Source organism: Balaenoptera musculus, chromosome 9, assembly GCF_009873245.2.
Source record: "Balaenoptera musculus isolate JJ_BM4_2016_0621 chromosome 9, mBalMus1.pri.v3, whole genome shotgun sequence".
NCBI classification, from domain to species: Eukaryota; Metazoa; Chordata; class Mammalia; order Artiodactyla; family Balaenopteridae; genus Balaenoptera; species Balaenoptera musculus.
This window is the reverse complement of record NC_045793.1, coordinates 77,012,555-77,033,282: the sequence shown is the minus strand read 5'-3', so window position 1 is coordinate 77,033,282 and position 20,728 is coordinate 77,012,555. Positions and strand designations below refer to the sequence as shown.

At 40.2% G+C, this 20,728-nt stretch overlaps 1 protein-coding gene across 1 annotated transcript in view; it reads left to right on the top strand.

Moving 5' to 3' along the window:
• IGF2BP3 (insulin like growth factor 2 mRNA binding protein 3) overlaps positions 1–20,728 on the top strand; it is a 148,698-nt gene that overhangs the window by 42,656 nt on the left and 85,314 nt on the right. The window contains exon 3 of the mRNA XM_036863772.1: positions 673–721. Within this exon, the coding sequence (XP_036719667.1) occupies positions 673–721 (49 nt within the window). The remainder of the gene's footprint in view (positions 1–672; positions 722–20,728) is intronic.

Below are 20,728 nucleotides of genomic sequence, written 5' to 3'. Positions count from 1 at the left end.
AGCATGTGTTTCTTAACATAATAAGGAAAAGTTCTAGCAACGCAGCTAGCTTTCACAGTAGTGATTATACATGATATTTAAAGATCTGCAACAACGTAAGTGATATGAAAATATCTGATTTATTTTAATGTCAAAAGTACAAGTCATATAATTCTACTGTTGTTTGATGCCAACATCCATAATTGAAGGTGGTGCTAAATTTCAGTTAGGGGATAGTGAAAATAAACATGTGATTTCCCCCATACCCCACCCCTCCTATCCAAGTTCCTTGAATTCTGTCCATGGACCCCTTGGCTGTGATCTCAGATTAAGAACATCTGGACTAAGGCTTTGTTTGTGTTCTGGGATGCTTACTTTGAGGCTAAAGGGTTTGAACTTAGAATATAGTCATCAGATGAAATGTTTTTCAAACAATGTATCTGCCAATTTTAGTGGCTTTTAGAATAAGCCATAACAATCCAATGATGCTAGATTTCCAAATGGTCTCAGTATGCATATTGTGATAACTTCTCTCTCCTTTTTCCTTCTTGGGCTGCCTTTTCTTATTATATATTAGTTTGTAATTAATATAAAGTATTTAAAGTAGTTTCTAAGCATCCATGTTGGCTATTAATATCTTCTGCTTTTACTTTTTTTTTTTTTCTTTTAAAAAACATTTTAATTCTTCTGCAGGATTCGGAAACTTCAGATACGAAATATCCCGCCTCATTTACAGTGGGAGGTAAGAATTTCTATATTTAAAACTAAGATTTTAGTATCTAAGCCTATTGGTAGTTTTTCCGAAGGTTTTTCTCCTTCCAGCTCTTGGATGTGCTAGAACATGCATGGTTCTTCTCTTTTATGGTCTGTGTCTTGCATTGGGCTTTTCTTTGTAAGAGTATACTATATCTTTGAAAACAATCTGCTCTTTGAGATACTTAAAGTTGAAATAAGTTCTGGGGTAACTGGGTAAACTTGCTCATTCAATCACATCCCACAGAATCTTGTTTGAGATCTTTCTGATGAGTTTTGCTAATTGTATTTAAATATGAAGTTCCCTCCTTGGCAATTTTTTAGAGAGTAAATACTGCTATTTATGCTTTATTTTAAAATGTTACTATGCTTTCTTTTGCTCACATGGTGGCACTGTAGTAATTGTATTTAAACACAAACCTTTTAGCACAATTGAATAGCCTGTGTCAGCAATTTCCAAACCATGTTGATGATGTCATGGTGAGAATTTGAGACCCCAGTAGTTGAAAAGATAAAAGGAAATGTCTGTTGACTCTTCCAGATGATGGACCTGAAAATTCTTAAAAGCTAGTTTGGAGAAGGTGATGCAGGGAAAACTGCTCAGCTTTTATGTATTTTTAATATAAAAATCAAGAGTAACTAGCTTTGTGTGTTTCACATTAGTGTTCTGAAATGACATTTGAAGAGTCACTAAACCAGAACCTTCATCAAAATGCAAAGAAAGGTTAAAAGGTTTCTTTGGTGGTGAGTTTAGGAAAGCTGTCCTGAGGTCTGATTCTCCAAGGTCCCAGTTGGTAACAAATCACTTATGCTCAGAATATTTTACAGCACATTTATTTTCAGAACAATGTTATTGAATTTAATCTTTGCAGGACTTGGTTCTTTGGTCTATGTTGAATATTTTTCAAGTTATATAATGTATAAAAGGTATACTTTTGTAGATAGAAACAGTGACATTAGATTAAACAATGCATTTTCTTGTTTTAGTTTCACATTTGTTTAGGAAATTCAGTATCTTGGAGGATGAGTCCCTGAATCAAGTGTCATGGTATCAAGATTACTGGTTTAATCCCCTTTTTTATTTATTTATTTATTTTTAATTGGAGTATAGTTGATTTACAATGTTGTGTTAGTTTCAGGTGTACAGCAAAGTGATTCAATTTTATATACATATATATACACATATATATTGGGTTGGCCAAAAAGTTCATTCTGGTTTTTCCATAACCTCTTAGGAGAAAACCTGAATGAATTTTTTGGCCAACCCAATATATACATATATTCTTTTTCAGATTCTATTCCATTATGGGTTATTACAAGATATTGAATATAATTCCCTGTGCTCTACAGTAGGTCCTTGTTATTTATTTATAGTAGCGTGTGCATGTTAATTAATCCCTTCATTTTAACATGGGCTATATTAAATATGATTTTCTATTTGGGAACTGTATCTAGTGTAATGTAGCTTTCAATGAAAGAGTCAAATGGTGGCAGCCAATTTTAAGTAAGTGAATTATTAGTGTACTAGCATATCAGCTATAGGCAAGTGGTAGTTTCCTTATAATTCATTCATAGTATCTCTTCAAATTTAGATTGCAGTGGCTTCTTGAGCATTGTTGATTCTAGTTTTGGTGGCTTCTCAAGATTTTAGTTTATTGCATTCTTCCTTATTCTGGGTAAAATTTAATCTATGAGAGTAAGTCTTTATTTGCCACATCTAATTTTTTTTTTAAATTTCATTTTACCCTCCCCCATAGTCCTTTGAGGTAAGGTGAAGTTGGTGACATTATCTCCATTTTCAAATGGGCAAATATGGGCCCACAGGGTTCAAAGAATTAAGCAAGAACAGATACTGAATTTAAAGAAGCGTGGAACTAGACTTTGAAACTCTTGACCTTTGACCCCTTTACAATTTAAAGGATGGTTTGAAATACTGATTAACAAAAACTATTGAGGGCTTGTTACTATTTGGATATTTCCTTTCCTTGAAGACTTGAATGACCACCATCTGTTATTTCCTTTTTGAGGAGTCACTTTGTGTAACATTTTATTTGTATACACTGAGCCTGCTGGTTGTCTCATGCCAAAGCCTTACAGAAGGTGATAATTTTGCAATTATATGTCTGGACTCCCTTTATAATGGAAAAATTAGACTTTGAATCCACTAATTAATCTTAGAATCACTGAAAATGTACTGACCAGACATTACGTGCCTCCTGATTTGACGCAATAGGAAATACATAGCAACATAGATGAAATATTCTTGTCAAAAAAAATAGGTTTGACTGGATTCAATTTCAATCTGACTTTGAGTTTATAAGAAGAATAGAAGGTAGAGGCACAAATGAAATGATGCCATGAAGAAACACCTAGCCAATTCCAGAGTATGGGACATTCCACAGGACAAATGACATTGTTTAGTAAAGTGATGGCATATTAAAAGGGAAGGGGACTGTTACAGAATAAGACCTATGAGAATAACAAAAAAGCAAGCATACACCTGCACTAAGTTATTTGTGAACTATGTAAACAGTCCTTAGGAGCAGCATGGAGTATCTAGAAAAGCCTTAGAGTTTTTTGCAGGAGGCTTTTGGTGTCAGACTTGGAATTACATCCCAGCTCCACTGCTTACTAGATATGTGATCTCTGAACAAGTTTTTAAAATTCTTGAAGCCTCATTTTCCTCCTTTCTAACATGGGGATGATAATAGCCACTTGCTTGGGTTGCTATGGGCTTTAGTAGGATTATGCATGCGCAAACCCTTAAAAAATGCTTGGTACATATACGTGCACCCTACATTTTAGCTATGATATGAACAACAAATTCTTTTCCTCCCAACTTAAAGTTCTTGTGCTTAACTCAGATGCAGCCTATAGCACACACAAAAAAACAGGTATTATACTAGGGGGAATTTAAATGTGGAGAACTACACAGGTGCTAGAGGGCTGAATCAGCAAAGACGGAATCCACAGATAGTGACTATAGCAGCTCCCACCCTGAGGCTGAGTGGGGAGGAATGGGGTCAAGGGAACAGGGTGAGGTTATCAGATCCTAGAAGCTTGAAGGGAGGGCTCTGAGTAGCTGAGAGTGAGCAACGGATGCTTCCTGGCTGTGGCTGGTGCCTGGGATGGGGGAAGAAGGGAAGTGATGAAGCTGGTTCTGGGAATGCCCAGAGCAGCTAGAGTCCGAAACCCATGGCTGTTAGGATGACGCTGATAGGAACAGCTGATAAATGGGAAGGAACATGTGTCATCTCCGCTCCTGCTCTCCAGTCCCCCTCTTGTGCATTCTGTCAGCAGAAACCACCAGGGAACAGCTGGCAAAGGTGCGATAATAGGGCAGAGTCCCAGCCCCAGCATCGCGGAGTTGGAAGGTGTATTTGGCACTGAGAGCTTAATTTCCAGTCGAAGTTCTATCCCAGAAGTGAAAATTCCTCCCCTGTTCTGCCAGCCCTCTTCTAAGCCATTTTCTGTGAGGTCATCAAAGAAATGACAGAATCTGGGACCATGGCAGAAACACCATGAGATAACAGTGCTATGAGGCGTTTTATAAGGTCTGTAACTGGATTGTTGATTATCTTTATACCACTGTGATACTTTATTTTATGTTTCTATTTCTTATTTACATTACCTTTTTACCACTAGATCCTGCTGAATGACACACGGGGATTCCTCTCAAGTTCTTGGAATACCACATCATGCATGCTTTGTGTGTCATGTGGGGCTTAAATGATTTCTAGTCAATTAGTTTTGGTTGATGGTAAAGTGCACTCAAGTGTTCTGGACTGGCTAAATGTTTCACTGCTTAAGTGTTTTGGCAGATAAAGATATGGGGAAACTAACTTTTGGAAGGACCTGCTGCTGGAGAATTAGGTAGGTTTGTTTTTTCCCCCAAATAGGTGGAATGTAGAAGGGAAATAGAAGAAACTGTTCCTTCTCCCCCTCCAACCCTCTTGCCTGAGGTACTTGAAGAATAGATCTGTGGTGTGACCAGAACTGGAAGGGCTCCTCTACAAATAGTCCTGATGTTGGACAGATCTGGATCCTCAGATGCCCTAAGGGATGTAAACGTGTGTGATAAGGGTTTGAGGGAACACCCTGGGCAAACGACAAAGAGGTGAGGAAGGGATAGAGCCCCAGAACACTTGACTTTAAACACCTTTGAGAAGAATCCTTTTTCTTTTGCCTTACTCAGTGTCTTAAATTGGCCCCATTTTCTGAATTTAAGGGGTGTCTTTCTTCATTTAAAAAATAAATTGCCAAGGCCTTAGGAAAGGACTTCTCAAAGAGAGTTTTTCCTAATCTCATCATCTTAATACTGCTCTCCAATCAAAGTTATTAGTACTCATAGAATGTTAAAAGTGAATACCCTCCCGGAAGGGAAATGTAACACCCATTAATTATGTAAATGAAGGGTCTAGAGTAAAGGGCAAGTTAGGTTCTCGTTTGGGGGTCAGGTATTGAAAGTAGAATGATGCTTCCACAGAGGTTAGTGTCTGGCAAAACAGACTGAGCTACTGAGTTAGTGGTTTGCATCATAAAGCCCTGACTGCCCATGCCTGGAGTGACTGTATTTTCTGAGGCAAAGTTTTGAATATATGATCTGACAAATACTTATGGGGAATGCATAATTTAAAATTACAACTTGCTGGAAAATGCAGAATGTATGTTGGCCTGGATATCAGATTTTTCCTGGACTTAATTGAGGTGAGAAGATGAATATCTTGGGAAGAAACTCTGAAGAGGTTTCCACACTGTAAGATCCATTTTTCTGCCACATGTGTTGTCTGGTGTGATTGAGTAAAGGAAGTGGAAGCTGTCTCCTGGCCTCAACATAGGGGAGTAAAGGGGGGCTCTTCATAACTAAAGCATCCTCAAATTGCATCCAGGCTTCTGACATACCAGGGGGTTGGTCTCTGGTTCTTGACATGGAAAGCAAGTAACCAGTATGCTGAAAATGAAAGCCCAAAACTACAAGTTGAACATCGCAATGTAAAATATTCTTTGCTTTTTTTTCTCAGCAGAGTTATCTTAATGATTTCTCTTTCAAAGTTCTTTTTGGTTGTTCTGTGTAAGCTTGAGGCAATTTTTGGAAGTAAGTACATCTTGTAGGAAATCTTAAAGGGCTTTTTCTGTTGGGCCATAGGATTGCCCTAACAGAACACTTTCTTTATTGAAACACTTTGGCTTGTTAGTTTGAACCCACCCCCTAGAAACCAGTTTGGAGAAAGTTGACTTCTAGGGCATAAGGAATGTTAGAAAGCCTTGGCTTCTTTCACGATGAAGTTTTTTCTCTGAAGTTTGGGGGTGGGGAGTGTGGCATGAGTGGTAAGATGTAGTGGGATGAGGCTGAACTTCCCTGTAAATTACACTCAAGCGAGTCACATCCACTCTCTGGCAGAAGGGCTAAAGCTTTAGAGAGATGCCTGTGTTTCAGACTGTAATGAAAAATACACCGTAATAGGACACCTTGTGAGATGAGGCTGGTACTTATTTTTTTTTAAATTTAATTTCATTTATTTATTTTTGGCTGCATTGGGTCTTCGCTGCTGAGAGTGGGCTTTCTCTAATTGTGGCGAGCAGGGGCTACTTTTCGTTGTGGTGCACGAGCTTCTCATTTCGGTGGCTTCTCTTGTTGCAGAGCACGGGCTCTAGGCACGCGGGCTCAGTAGTTGTGGCACATGGGCTTAGTTGCTCCGCGGCGCATGGGATCTTCTCGGACCAGGGCTCGAACCCGTGTCCCCTGCATTGGCAGGCGGATTCTTAACCACTGCGTCACCAGGGAAGTCCCTTAAAGGTTGCCTTTTGCAGCAGACATTTTGGAGTTGTAATGTAGTAGCAGATAAACACTGTTCTGGGTTGGTGATTTTCAAAGTTCTCTCTTTTCTTCGGAGGAGATGGTATGGCAGAAACCTGGTATGTGAATATAGATAAAGTTAGAGTTATTCAAAGGTGGCACAGAACCTTGCCTGCTGGTTCCCTCTTTGGCCCCCGGGGAATCCCTTGGGTGCAGGTGTGATATTGTGGTTTATAATAAAAATATATATTTGCTCTTGGTCCGCTTCTGACCCAGAGCTCCTTAAAACCCTTGGAATTTCGTAAGTGGTGAGAGTGATGAAGGTGTCTTTTGTTACGTTAATGATACGACTTTTGGAAACCACTTAAGGGTGAGAGCCACTGACCATGTGATTAGAGGGTTAGAACTTTGAGTCACAGTATGCTGTCACCCACCTCCACCTCCGGGGAGGGGAGAGGGGGCTGGAGGTTGAATTAGTTGCCAATGCGAATGATTAATCAGTCGTACCTATGTAATGAAGCCTCATAAAAACCCCAAAGGACTGGGTTCAGAGAGCTTCCTAGTTGGTGAACATGTGGGGAAAGTGGTGAAGTGTGGGGATTTGAATGGTGCGCTGGAGAGAGCATGGAAGCTGCACACCCTTCCCTCACACCTTGCCCTAGGCACCTCTTCCATCCGGCTGTTCCTAAACTATATCCTGGTGATCCAGTAAGTAAAATGTTTCTGTGAGCTCTTTGAGCTGCTCTAGGAAATTAATCAAACCCAAGGAGGGGTTGTTGGAACCTCCTGTCTATAGTTGTTTGGTCTGAAGTACAAGTGACAACCTGGGCTTGCAATTGGCTTCTGAAGGATGGAGGGCAGTCTTACAGGACTGAACCCTTAACCTGTGGAATCAGATTCTATCTCCAGGTAGATAGTGTCAGAAATCAGTTGAATTGTAGGACGCGCATCTAGTATCTGAGAGTTGTTTATTGGTGGTGTGGGAACTGCCCCCCTCCACACTTTGGAATTGGGTCCAGGAATCCGAAAGAAGAGGTTTTGTTGGACTGGTTTGAAAATCACCATGGCTTCAGTGAATTTGAGTATGAACAGTTGTTAGAAGTAGTTGATCTCGATCAAGTAAATTTTTTTTTTAATAGATTTATTTATTTATTTTTGGCTGTGTTGGGTCTTCGTTTCTGTGCGAGGGCTTTCCCTAGTTGTGGCGAGCGGGGGGCCACTCTTCATCGCGGTGCGCGGGCCTTTCCCTGTCGCGGCCTCTCTTGTTGGCGGAGCACAGGCTCCAGATGCGCAGGCTCAGTAGTTGTGGCTCACGGGCCTAGTTGCTCTGCGGCATGTGGGATCTTCCCATACCAGGGCTCGAACCCATGTCCCCTGAATTGGCAGGCAGATTCTCAACCACTGCGCCACCAGGGAAGCCCTATCAAGTAATTTTGAAGGAACTTATACAACAAGTATGAGACCGTTGACGCTGATAGGTGATCTTTCTTCTCCATGGCCTGACTCTGAGCACTGGCCAATAAATAGCTGACTCTTACTGAGCACTAATGTGCCGGGTGCTGAATTAACTTGTTTTAATCTTCACCACAGTCCCATGTCCCCATTTTACAGATGAGGCAGCTGAGGTCAGAGAGGTGAAGTAACTTGCCCAGGGTCATGCAGCTGGAAAGTGGTAGAGTTTCTGCTCTTAATCAGGTTACTCAAACAGAACACTTCCCCTGAAAGGTAAGTTTCTATTTCTTAAAATTATCATCATTTATTTGCTTTCACCAAGCCCCTGAAGGCTGGACAGTGAACCCAGTAGAAACTGGATCCTCCCTATGTCTGGAGGAAATATGTGGTTATGAGTGATGAATGGGCTTGGACAGATTATTTGGGGAAGTTATTGGTTAACTGTTCCATTTAGAGAACCGAGGACGGTAGAGTTCTTCATGCATCGTCGCTCTGGGATGGGCCAGGCCAGGCTTTGCCTCGTGAGAGATGAGCTGGTGTAAGGTGTTTGGGGAATACCAGTGTTTCCCTGTGACCCCTAGATGAGTGGTTGTACGAGGCACGCATTTCTGGTCCTAATCTGCTCTCTCCCCGTGTTTACCACGCCCTTGCACTCAATGCCTGGACTTGTGTCCTGTGCTTCATAGTTCTTCTGGGATGGTCACCTCAAAGATCTCCATGCCCTTTATTTAAGCTTTTTATTATGAAAAATATCAAACATAAACAAAAAGAAAGGCTAATATAACGACACTCAGTTTCAACCATTATCAATATATAGCCAGTCTCTTTTTTTTTTAATAACTCTAACCTCTTCATCCTTTCCCAGACTGTTGTACATAAAATACATCCTAGACATCACATCACTTAATTCAGTAAATACTGAATGCATCTCTAAAAGTTAAATGTCTCCAAATTAGTTTGCTAGGGCTGCTGAACAAAACACCACAAACTGGGTGGCTTAAACAACAAACTTTATCTCACAGTTCTGGAGGCTAGAAGTCTGATATCAAGATGTCAGCACATTTGGTTCCTGCTGAGGGCTGTGAGAGAAGGATTTGTTTGAGGCCTCTCTCTCTTCGGGTAGTTCCTTGGTTTGCGACAGTGTAAATCCACCCTTCACGTGGTGTTGTTGCTGTGTGTGTCTGTGTCCAAATTTCTCTTTTTTATAAGGACACCAGCTCTACTGGATTAGGGGCCACCCTAATGACCTTGACTACCTCTGTAAAGACCCTGTCTCCAAATACAGTCGAGCTGTGGTACTAGGAATTAAGACTCCGTCCTATGAATTTTGGGGAAGACACAGTTCAACCCATAACAGTCTCTTTAAAAAATTCATGTATTAAATGAATAGTAACTCTCACATATCAAATCTAATCATTTCCTTGATTATCTTTTTTAAAAAAATTATTTGAGTCAGGATCCAAATAAGATCTTTTTCAAGACATTTAATCAATAGGTACGTTTTTTTTTTTTTTTTTTTTTTGTGAGGGGGTTATGTAGTGTATTTGTTGAAGTTGGTTTATTCTGCAGAATGTTCCACATTCTTACTTTGCTGAGCTACATCCATGTGTGGTGACTTACCATGTTCCTCTGACCCTTGTGGGACTTGGATTAGACTCAAGTTCACTTTTGGTTTGTTTGCACAAGGCAAAGTAATAGGTGGTGATGTATTCTTACATCAGGAGGTACATAATGTCTGTCTTTGGGTTATGAAATGCCATTGATCATTGCTTAGATTCATCATCGTGTGGCTGCAGGATGGTCATACTCTAATTCTACAATTTCTTCATGTATTAGTTGGAATGCGTTTGTAAAGAGGAACTTGTCCTTGCTAGCTATTGAAGTACTCTACTGAAGTACAGTTTGTGTAGGAGATATAGGAAAAATACTTGATTCTTTCCACTTATTTACTACCTTATAAATATTGGGTGCCTTGGCATCCTACAAGGGTAACCAATGAGTTGTTTTTGTTTTTAAATCAGTGAGTTTTTGTGTAACTATGAGCTCATGAGTTTAAATATACTTGGGTTTCAGAATTACTGGAATCATTCTTTTTTAAATTAACTAATTATTTATTCATTTATTTTTGGCCACGTTGGGTCTTCGTTGCTGCACACGGGCTTTCTGTAGTTGCAGCAAGTGGGGCTACTCTTTGTTGCAGTGCGTGGGCTTCTCACTGCGGTGGCTTCTCTTGTTGTGGAGCACGGGCTCTAGGCTCGCGGGCTTCAGTAGTTGTGGCGCACGGGCTTAGTTGCTCCGCGGCATGTGGGATCTTCCCGGACCAGAGCTCGAACCCATGTCCCCTGCATTGGCAGGCGGATTCTTAACCACGGCACCACCAGTGAAGTCCCTGGAATCATTCTTATTGATGCTGAAATTATCCTATCCTGAGAGGCCTGTCCTTTTGATGCTTCCTCAGTAGTTGATAGCTTCCTTGATTGTTGGTTTAAGAAATTCCAGGTTTGTCGTGTACATTTCCTGTTTCAAGGAGTGGAATCGGCCCTTTCTTCAAAAGGCCTGCTTTCTTGGGAAATGGTATTTAGAGATCACAGTGTGATCATGCTCCTCTTGGGACCACATGTGTTGGCATTTCCTTGGTTGTTCATTTTCTTTCTTTTTTAAAAATATTAATTAATCAATTAATTAATTGGCTGCGCCACGTCTTAGTTGTGGCAGGCGGGATCTTCGTTGCTGTGTGCGGGGTCTTTTAGTTGCGGCATGCGGGTTCTAGTTCCCTGACCAGGGATTGAACCTGGGCCCCCTGCACTGGGAGTGCAGAGTCTGGACCACCAGGGAAGTCCCGGTTGTTCATTTTCTTGGCAGCATTTATGCCCTCAGTTCCTTTCCCTGCAGGTTTTAGTCATGGTTACTCTTGTGTATTATTCCCCAACATGTGCTTCTCCATTCTTAAATGTGAACATTTCTGTGCACTCTTTGTTTTTCCTCTCTTAGAAGTTCCATTTGTTCCTACTGTTTTTGTTTTTGCTTTCTACTTGGAAGCAAACATTCACTTGAATACCCATTGAATTTAAGCTGTCCAAAACCGATTTTTTTTTTCCCTCTTGAATCATCACTTTGCTTTCTCTGTGAAATTTAATATGACTTAGGTCATATGGGCTTAGCCTTGAGGTTATCCTTCATTCTCCTCCCTTCATTCATTTGCTCTCTGGCCACAGGACACCCGGTGTCCTTAAGGTCCCCCCACCCCCACCCCATGCTGCCTTTGGTGCGCTTTCCTGTACCCATGGCCACCACCCTGTAGAGGAGTCAGTCGTACGTCAACCATTTAAGGCATCTCACCAGTGGTAAATCGGAAAAACAGCCTGTAGGCGCAAGCAGCCTATGGAAGGGTGGCCATGGAGGGCTACTGTTGTGTGTTCTCAAGCTTTAAAATCATCTTTAGAGGTGCCTGAGCACTAATTTTAAGATTCTGTGTTAGTGCCAAGTTGTGAAATTGCTCTTTCCATTTCATAATCTGCAAATGAGTCCTGTAACTCTTCAAATGAAAACAATTGGTCCTTTCTGTCTGAATTACATTAAACTATCCACAACCACAAACAGATTACTTATGGTTGTAAATAGGAAAGGTCATAAAAAAAGAGGTTTCTGGTTTCAGCAGTATTCACTTGAAGTCATGGGAGATTAAAGAAGAAATAATTGGTAAATCTCTGTTTCTGGCTTTTTTTTTTTTTTTTTTGACTTAAACAAGAGAAGCTTATTCTCTCACAGTTCTGGAGTCTGGAAGTCCAAGATCAAGGTGTCAACAGGATTGGTTTCTTGCCTTTCTCTTTGGCTTTCAGGTGACTGCCTTGTCACTGTGTCCTCACATGGCCTGTCCTCTGTGTGCACACATCCCTGTGTCTCTTCCTCTTTTTTTTTTTTTTTTTTAATTGGAGTAAAATTGTTTTACAATGTTGTGTTAGTTTCTGCTGCACAATGAAGTGAATCAGCTGTATGTATACCTATATCCCCTCCCTCTTGGACCTCCCTCCCACCCCATGCCACCCATCTAGATAGTCACAAAGCACCAATCTGTTTCTGTTTAGATTGGCGATTAGGAATAAGTGTGATCCCATGAATAAAGACTGAGAGGAAAAGAAGTTAACTACTAGGGGGTGGGAGATAATGTAATAGTTATCCAAACTTCAATGCTCCATGGCCGAACAGGCAAACAAAGTGACTTTTAAAAAACTTAGAACATTTTTAAACTTTAAATCTTTTTTCTGCACAGGATCCAATAGATCTTTGTTTTAAACTCTCAAGAGCCTTAAAAATACTTACCCTTGTTCTTTTCTGTGCAAAATGGTAACCTAAGTGTGAAGTAAGAGCCTTGTTGGCTTGATTGAGAACATCGAGAGAGAGAGGACCTTTGTCATTTTCATTGACAGCGTTTCTGATATCAGATACACGGTGTCTTCTCCAATACCACTTCTCCGACCCTCCAACAACAACTAGGTGTCCTACAATTCAATTCAGTTCTGATGGCTAACTATGGGATTTAGTGTCAGACGCCACAGGTTAAGGGTTCCGTCTCGCAGGACTGCCCTCATTTCAGGTGCCAGGTGCAGTGGGATGCCAAGGCTTCTCACACTTGTGCCTGGCTGACTATAAATGTGGATGGAGGGTCCCACAATGCCCCCACTCCCCTTTGATAATTCACTAGAATGGCTCACAGAACTCAGGAGAAGTGCCTTACTTACTACTACTATAATTTACTATACAGGGTACAACTCAGGAACAGCCAAGTGGAAGAGATGCATAGGGTAAGGTATGGGAAAGGGGCGTGGAGCTTCCGTGCTCTCTCCACGTTTCCCGTTCTCCCCACATTGCCACATATTCACCAGCCCAGAAGCTGTCCGAACCCAGTCTTTCTAGGTTTCTTTGGAGACTTCCGTACATATGTGTGATCGTTTAAATCACTGGCCATTAGTGATTAACTCAGTCTCCAGCCCCTCTCTTCTTCTCCAGAAGTGGAGAAGTGAGGATGTAAGTTCCAAACCTCCAATCATGCCTTAGTCTTTCTGACGACCAGACCTTCATCCTGAAGCTATCTAGGGGCCCACTGAGAGTTGCCTCGTCAGAATAAAAGACACTCCTGTCACTCCTATCATTCAGGAAACTCTATGGAATTTAGGAGCTCTGTGTCAGGAACCAGGGGCAAAGACCAAATATGTGTTTCTTATGCCACAGGAGACTTATCTTATCCTCAGTGCCTGGCATCACTTGGCATAAAACTTTTCGAAGAATGAGTGGTAGAATAACAAGTCGAATTGTAATCATACACTTTATTCTAGAAGGGCATTCAGGTGGTTTAGAAGAAGGCATTTATAAACCAAGTAGACTACCAAGTAGCACAAGTTGATAAAGGAGGCCAAGAAAAAAAGAAACACCCCAAAACAAACAAAAAAAACTCTGGTGGGATCAAAGATGATTTAGGAATAAGGTTAAAAATCACCCTTGTGTCCTACACAGTACTTTGGGCTCTCCCTCTCCTCTCTACCTCTGCTTCTTGCTCCTACCTCTTGCTACTGTTACCAGTTTATTATGAAGGATCCAAGTCAGGAATAGCCAAATGGAAGAGATGCATAGGGCAAAGTGTGGGAGAAACGGCATGGTGCTTCTTGCCCTCCTATATGCTTCCCTTTTCCCTCTCCCTCAACTTTTTTTTCTTCCTGTTTTTGAAAGCACAGAAGTACATTTAAACAAAACAAAACTCCGAGTCCCACATTGAAGTTTTTACTTCTTGTGACGCCTATTAGACAGCAGTTGAACTGAATCAAATGTGAGTTTTATTCTATTAACACTGTGATGTGTACAATAGTGGATCAAACTCAGTGGATATCAAAATGAGGTGTGAGAGTTAACCTTTAATTTAATGGGACATTTGTGTCTCTCCCCCCCGCCCCCACAGTGAGGGTTTCTTCTTTAAACAATAGTGAAGGGAATTCCCTGGCGGTCCAGTGGTTAGGACTCGGCACTTTAACTGTGGTGGCCTGGGTTCAATCCCTGGTCAGGGAATTAAGATCCCACAAGCTGCACGGTGTGGCCAAAAAAATAAAGAAACAAAAAACAAACGAACAAACAAAAACAATAGTGAAAACTTCAGTCGAAGGAGAAAATGAGTCAACTATTTCAAAATACTGAAAAAATTAAGAATGTTTAATTTACTCATATAAACCGTTTAAGAACACACATAAAAGGACAAGCCCAGAAGGGCAAAAGTCAAAACACTAACAGTGGTGTGATAGGTTTGTAGGTAACTTTTATTTTTTTACCTTCTTCACAGGAGCTCTGTTTTCATCATTGAGACCCTTTTCCTTCTCTTTAAGGGGATTTAACTTAAATACTTTGATTGGAAACTAAGATTGAGTGTATTTTAGGGATGAATATAGGGCTCATTTGATAACCAAAATAGGGATAAGTTACTGAGTCCAAGAAGAAAATGGAGGGAAATAAGCCTGATTTTAAAGAAGAAGCTTTAAGATTGATGGTCAGGGACTTCCCTGGTGGTGCAGTGGTTAAGAATCCGCCTGCCAATGCAGGGGACACGGGTTCGAGCCCTGGTTGGGGAAGATCTCACATGCCGTGGAGCAACTAAGCCCGTGTGCCACAACTACTGAGCCTGTACTCTAGAACCCGCGAGCCACAACTACTGAGCCCACACGCCTAGAGCCCATGGTCTGCAACAAGAGAAGCCACCACAATGTGACGTGTGTGCACCGCAGTGAAGAGTAGCCCCGTCTCGCCGCAACTAGAGAAAGCCGCGCGCAGCAACGAAGACCCAACGCAGTCAAAGATAAATAAATAAAGTTATTAAAAAAAAAAAGATTGATGGTCAGGAAAGCTTACAATACTCTGTCAGATACAGGTAAACTACTAGATAGGAAATCTCTCTTAACATCCTTCAAAATAAATGAGTATTGAAATCCATTGGAAGTGGCATGCCATTCAGATAAACTGGGGGCCCCTGGTTTGTTCATCCTAGAAAAAGGGAGTCTTCAGGATTCAGACAGGACAGTATGTTATAGAGACTTGGGTTACAGGGTGAGGAAGATGTTAGTCTTGTTGTTTTTCTTTATGACTCTATCATTTTTTTTTTAAACATCTTTATTGGAGTATAATTGCTTTACAATGGTGTCTATCATGTTCTTGATGTCTTCCTGCCAACTAGCTTATTATAAAAAAAAGTATGGAATTAAATATGCTTGAAAATGGACTTTTTTGGGGGTAGAAATTTCTTTGAGTTTTAACATGTATATATTTGTGTTCTGCCATCGCAGTCAGGATACAGGGTAATCCTATTGCACCAAAAAAATCACCCCCATGATAACCTTGTGGAGTCATATCCACCTGCCCCCGCCAACAAATAGAGTTGGTGTATGTCATATGATAAATATGTTTAACTTTATAAGAAACTGACAAACTCATCTCCAAAGTGGCTGTACCATTTTTACATTCCCACCAGTAATTTTTTTTTTAACATCTTTATTGGAGTATAATTGCTTTACAATGGTGTGTTAGTTTCTGCTGTATAACAAAGTGAATCAGTTATACATATACATATGTTCCCATATCTCTTCCCTCTTTCATCTCCCTCCCTCCCACCCTCCCTATCCCACCCCTCTAGGTGGTCACAAAGCACCGAGCTGATCTCCCTGTGCTATGCGGCTGCTTCCCACTAGCTATCTGTTTTACGTTTGGTAGTGTATATGTTCCACCAGTAACTTTTCAGTGATGCAGATGGTCAGCGTCATCACCAGCATTTGGTATTGTTGATGTTTTTTATTTTAGATACTCTAATAGGTGTGTAGTGGTATCTCATTTTGGTTTTATTTACATTTCTGTAATGGCTAATGATGTTGAGCATTTTTTCATATACTAATTATCTTCTGCATATTCTCTTTGAAATGTCTGGTTACCTCTTTTGCTACTTAATTGGGTTGTTTTCTTATTATTGGGTTTTGAGAGTTCTTCATCTGTCATGGATACAAGTCCTTAGTCAACTATGTGATTTGCAGATATTTTCTCCTGATCAGTAATTCTTCCCATTCCCTTATCATTTTCTTTATCAGAACAAAAGTTTTAAACTTTAATGAAGTCCAATTTATTTACTTCGACCATCCCCCCTTTTTGCATAGTACTTTTGGTGTGTTGTCTAAAAACTCTATACTTAAATCTAGCCTATGAAAGTTTTCTCCTGTTGTGAAGTTTTATAGCCTTTTTTTTTTTTAAATCTAAATTTATTTATTTATTTATTTATTTTTGGCTGCATTGGGTCATCGTTACTGCACGCGGGCTTTCCCTAGGTGCGGCCAGAAGGGGCTACTCTTCATTGCGGTGTGTGGGCTTCTCATTGTGGTAGCTTCTCTTGTTGCAGAGCACGGGCTCTAGGCGTGCGGGCTCAGTAGTTGTGGCTTGCGGGCTCTAGAGCACAGGCTCAGTAGTTGTGACGCACGGGCTTAGTTGCTCCGTGGCATGTGGGATCTTCCCGGACCAGGGCTCGAACCCGTGTCCCCTGCATTGGCAGGCGGATTCTTAACCACTGCGCCGCCAGGGAAGTCCCTAGCCTTATGTTTTACGTTTAGACCTATGATGCATTTTGTATTAATTTTTGTATAATGTGTGAGGCTTAGGCAGACACATTTTTTTGCATATCGATGTCTAGTTAATCCAACACAGTGTGTTGAAAAGACTGTCCTTTCTCCATTGAATTGCCTTTGCATTTTTGTCACAGATCATTTGGCCATGTTTGTGTGAATATTTCTGGATTCTATTCTGCTCCATTGATTTATATGTGTATCCCTTTGTCAATACTATACTTTCTTGGCAGCTGTGGCTTTAAATAGTAAGTCTTAAAATTGGGTAGTGTTATTCTTCTAACCTTATTCTTTTTCAAATTGTTATAGCTATTCTAGTTACTTTGCCTTTCCATATATATTTTAGAACCAGTTTTTGGTTCTAAAAATTCTGCTGGAAGTCAACAAGTCCTGCATGTGTTTTGTGAGATTCATACCTATGTATTTAAATTGGGGGGCCTGCTGTTATAAATGATTTTTTATTTTAAACTGTAAAGTACACATAAAATTCACCATACTAACCATTTTAAAGCATATTGTTCAGCAGTGTTAAATATATTTACACTGATGCTAAACTAATTAGTTCTAAAAGTTTTTTTAAAAAAATGTTTTGTTATATTTTGTTGGCTGCCCTGCAAGGCTTGGGACTTTAGTTTCCTGAGCAGGGATTGAACCCGGGCCCTGGAAGTGAAAGCTCTGAGTCCTAACCCCTGGACCGCCAGGGAATTTCCCTAAAAGTTTGTTTTCTTAATAGATTGTGTGAAATTTTCTACTTAGACAATCATGTCATTGCAAGTTGGCATAGTTTCACTTCTTTTCCAATCTATATGCCTTTTGTTTCCTTTTCTTGCCTTGTTACACTGCCGAGTTCTTTGAATGAGAGTAGACATGGTTGCCTTTTTCTTACCCTTTGTGAGAAAACATCCAGTCTTTGACCTTTAAGTAAAATGTTAGCTGTAGGGTTTTTGTAGATGCCCTTTATGTGGTTGAAGATATTCTTTATATTCCTAGTTTACTGACCATCTTTATAATGAGTAAATGTTGGTTTGTGTCAAATGCTTTTTCTGCATAAATTGATATGATCATACATTTGTTTTAGGCTGTTACTACAGTGGATTACATTGTTCTTCAAATATTGAACCAGTCTTACATTCCTGTGATAAATTCCACTTGGTTGTGGCGTTTTATTCTTTGAACATATTCCTTGATTCAACTTGCTCACTTTTTGGTTGACGACTTACTGTATTTCTCTTGATTAGGGATATTTGTTTGTAGTTTTATTTTTTTGTATTGTCTTTGACTTTGTTATCAGGGTAATACAGCCTCAAACTGTCTTGTGAAGTGCTTGCTTATGTGTTCTGGAAGAGGTTGTGCTGAGTAGGTGTTATTTCTTTAAATGTTTGTTAGCATTTGCCAGTGAAACCACCTGAGCATAGAGATTTCTTCCTCAGAAGACTTATTTTTTTTTTAGCTCAAATTCAGTCTTTTAAAATAGTTACAGGGCTTTTTTGGCTATTTTATCTTGCGTAGTTTTGGTGATTCGTAGTTTCTGAAAAATTGGTTCATTTCATCCAAGTTGTTGAATAGAGGTGCATAAAGTTTTGCAGTATTCCCTCATTATGTTTTAATTGACTTTGGGGTCTATAGTGTTATCTCCTTTGTTCCTGATATTGGTAATTTGTGATCTCTCGCTCTCTCTCGCGCTCTCTTTTTTTCTCTCTCTCTCTTTTTTTCTCTCTCATCATCTTTGTCAGTCTGGCCAGAGGTTTATCCATTTTATTTATTTATTTATTTTCCTCCAAAGAAACAGCATTTGGTTTCATTGATCTTTACCTTCTTTCTTTCTTTTCATTGATTTTGCTCTTCAGTATTTTATTTATTCTGCTTGTTTTGGGTTTATTTTGTGCTTCCTTTTGCTAGTTTTTTAAGGTGGAAGCTTGGGTTATTAATAGGAGACCTTTCTTTTTTTTCTTTTTTTTTTTTGTCTTCACACAGGCTCCAAATGCCTCTTTTTATTTTTATTTATTTTTATTTTTTTTAATTTTTACAAGAGATAAATAGACTGACACCAAGCATTGTACATGGATGACCACAACATCTTTTTTTTCTAATGTAAACATATGATGCTATGAATTTCCCTTTAAGGCACTTAATCCCATAAATCTTGGTATATTTTTTAAATTTTTTGTTCAGTTCAAAATATTTTCTAATTTCCCTTGAGACTTCCTCTTTGACCTGTGGATTTTTTTTTTTTTTTGGACTATGTAGTTTAAATTTCCAAATAATTGGAGATTTTCTAGTTATCTTTTTGTTATTAACTTCTAGTTTAATTCCATTATGGTTGGTAAACATACCTTATATGTTTATATTTCCTTAAAATCTGTTGTTACTTGTTTTATATCTTTGTTTTAGACAGATACAGTATATCTTGGGAAATGTTTCATGTTGGGTAGCGTGTTTGTCCAGTTGGTTGATACTGTTCAGTTCTTCTGTATACTTGGTGATTTTTGGTGTCTTGTTCCATCCACTCCTGAGAGTGGGGTATTGAAATCTCTCAGTATAATCATAGATTTGTCTATTTCTCTTTTCAGTTCTGTTAGTTTTTGTTTCATGTATTTTGAAACTCTGTTGTTAGGTCTATATACACTTAGGATTGCTATGATGTAATGTCCTTCTTTATCACTGTTAGCTTTCTTTGCTCTGAAGTCTACTTTGAGATTAAATACCACTTCAGCTTTCTTTTCATTAGTGTTTGCATGATATCTTATTACATCATTTTTTTACCTTGAGGTTATTTGTAACATTATAGTTTGAATGAGTTTCTTTTTTTTTTTTTCCAAATTTTTAAAAAAATTAATTAATTTATTTATTTATGGCTGTATTGGGTCTTCGTTTCTGTGCGAGGGCTCTCTCCAGTTGCGGCAAGCGGGGGCCACTCCTCATCGCGGTGCGCGGGCCTCTCACCACCGCGGGCTCCCCTGCTGCGGAGCACAGGCTCCAGACGCGCAGGCTCAGCAATTGTGGCTCACGGGCCCAGCTGCTCCGCGGCATGCGGGATCCCCCCAGACCAGGGCTCGAACCTGCATCCCCTGCACTGGCAGGCAGACCCCCAACCACTGCACCACCAGGGAAGCCCTGAATGAGTTTCTTAAAGGCAGCACATACTTGGGTTTTGTAGGCTCATTATTAGCATCCTTAGTCTCTACCTACTAGATACCAGCAGCTCCCTGCCTCCCCAAGTTGTGATCATCAACAATGTCAACAGACATTGTCAAATATCCTCTTGGGGACAACATAATCCCCAGTTGAGAACCACTTTCCTGTAAGTAATGTGTTATTTTTCTCTGGCTGCTTTCAAGGTTTTTCTTTGTCTTTGATTTTCAACAGTTAGTTTCTGATATGTCTGGAGATAGATTTCTTTGGGTTTATCTTGTTTGAGGTTGTAAAGGGAAAGAACCTAGTTTTCCCCCTGTGTTGGGAAAAACCCAGTTCTTTCCTATTATGTGTGTTTTTTTTCCTGTGTGTCTCCTTTATTACTCAGAACACTTCACTTCTGTCACTCTGGTCACCCAATGTGTGGAGATGTTTCCCTTCAACAGGCAATCCTCTGCAACACCAGCTGGGTGTCCTACAATTTTAACTGAATTTTTAACACTTTCTACCTGGAGATAATGTTAGGTCCCACAGGTTCAGGGCCTCTGGTCTCAGTAGTCCCAGAAGACTACACCCTGCCCTCGCCTTGCACGTGTCAGTCACAAGCCTGGGTTACCATCACCTGTGCTTCTGACCAACCAGCTATAGATAGAAGGTTCCAAAGACCTCGCTCCTTGGGTTTGACTGATTTGCTAGAGTGGCTTACAAAACTGAGGGCAGCATTTACTTACATTTACCAGTTTATTAAAGGATATAATAACAAATACAGATGATCAGCCAGCTGAGACATATAAGGCGAGGTCTGGGAGAGTCCTGAGTTCAGGAGCTTCTGTCCCTGTGGAGCTGGGCTACCTCGCCCTCCCTGTGTGGGTGTGTTCACCCACCTTTAAGCTCTCTGAACCCCCTACTCTTGGGATTTTGTGGAGGCTTCTTCTCTTGTAGGCATGATCAGTTATTAACTCCATTTCCAGCGCCTCTC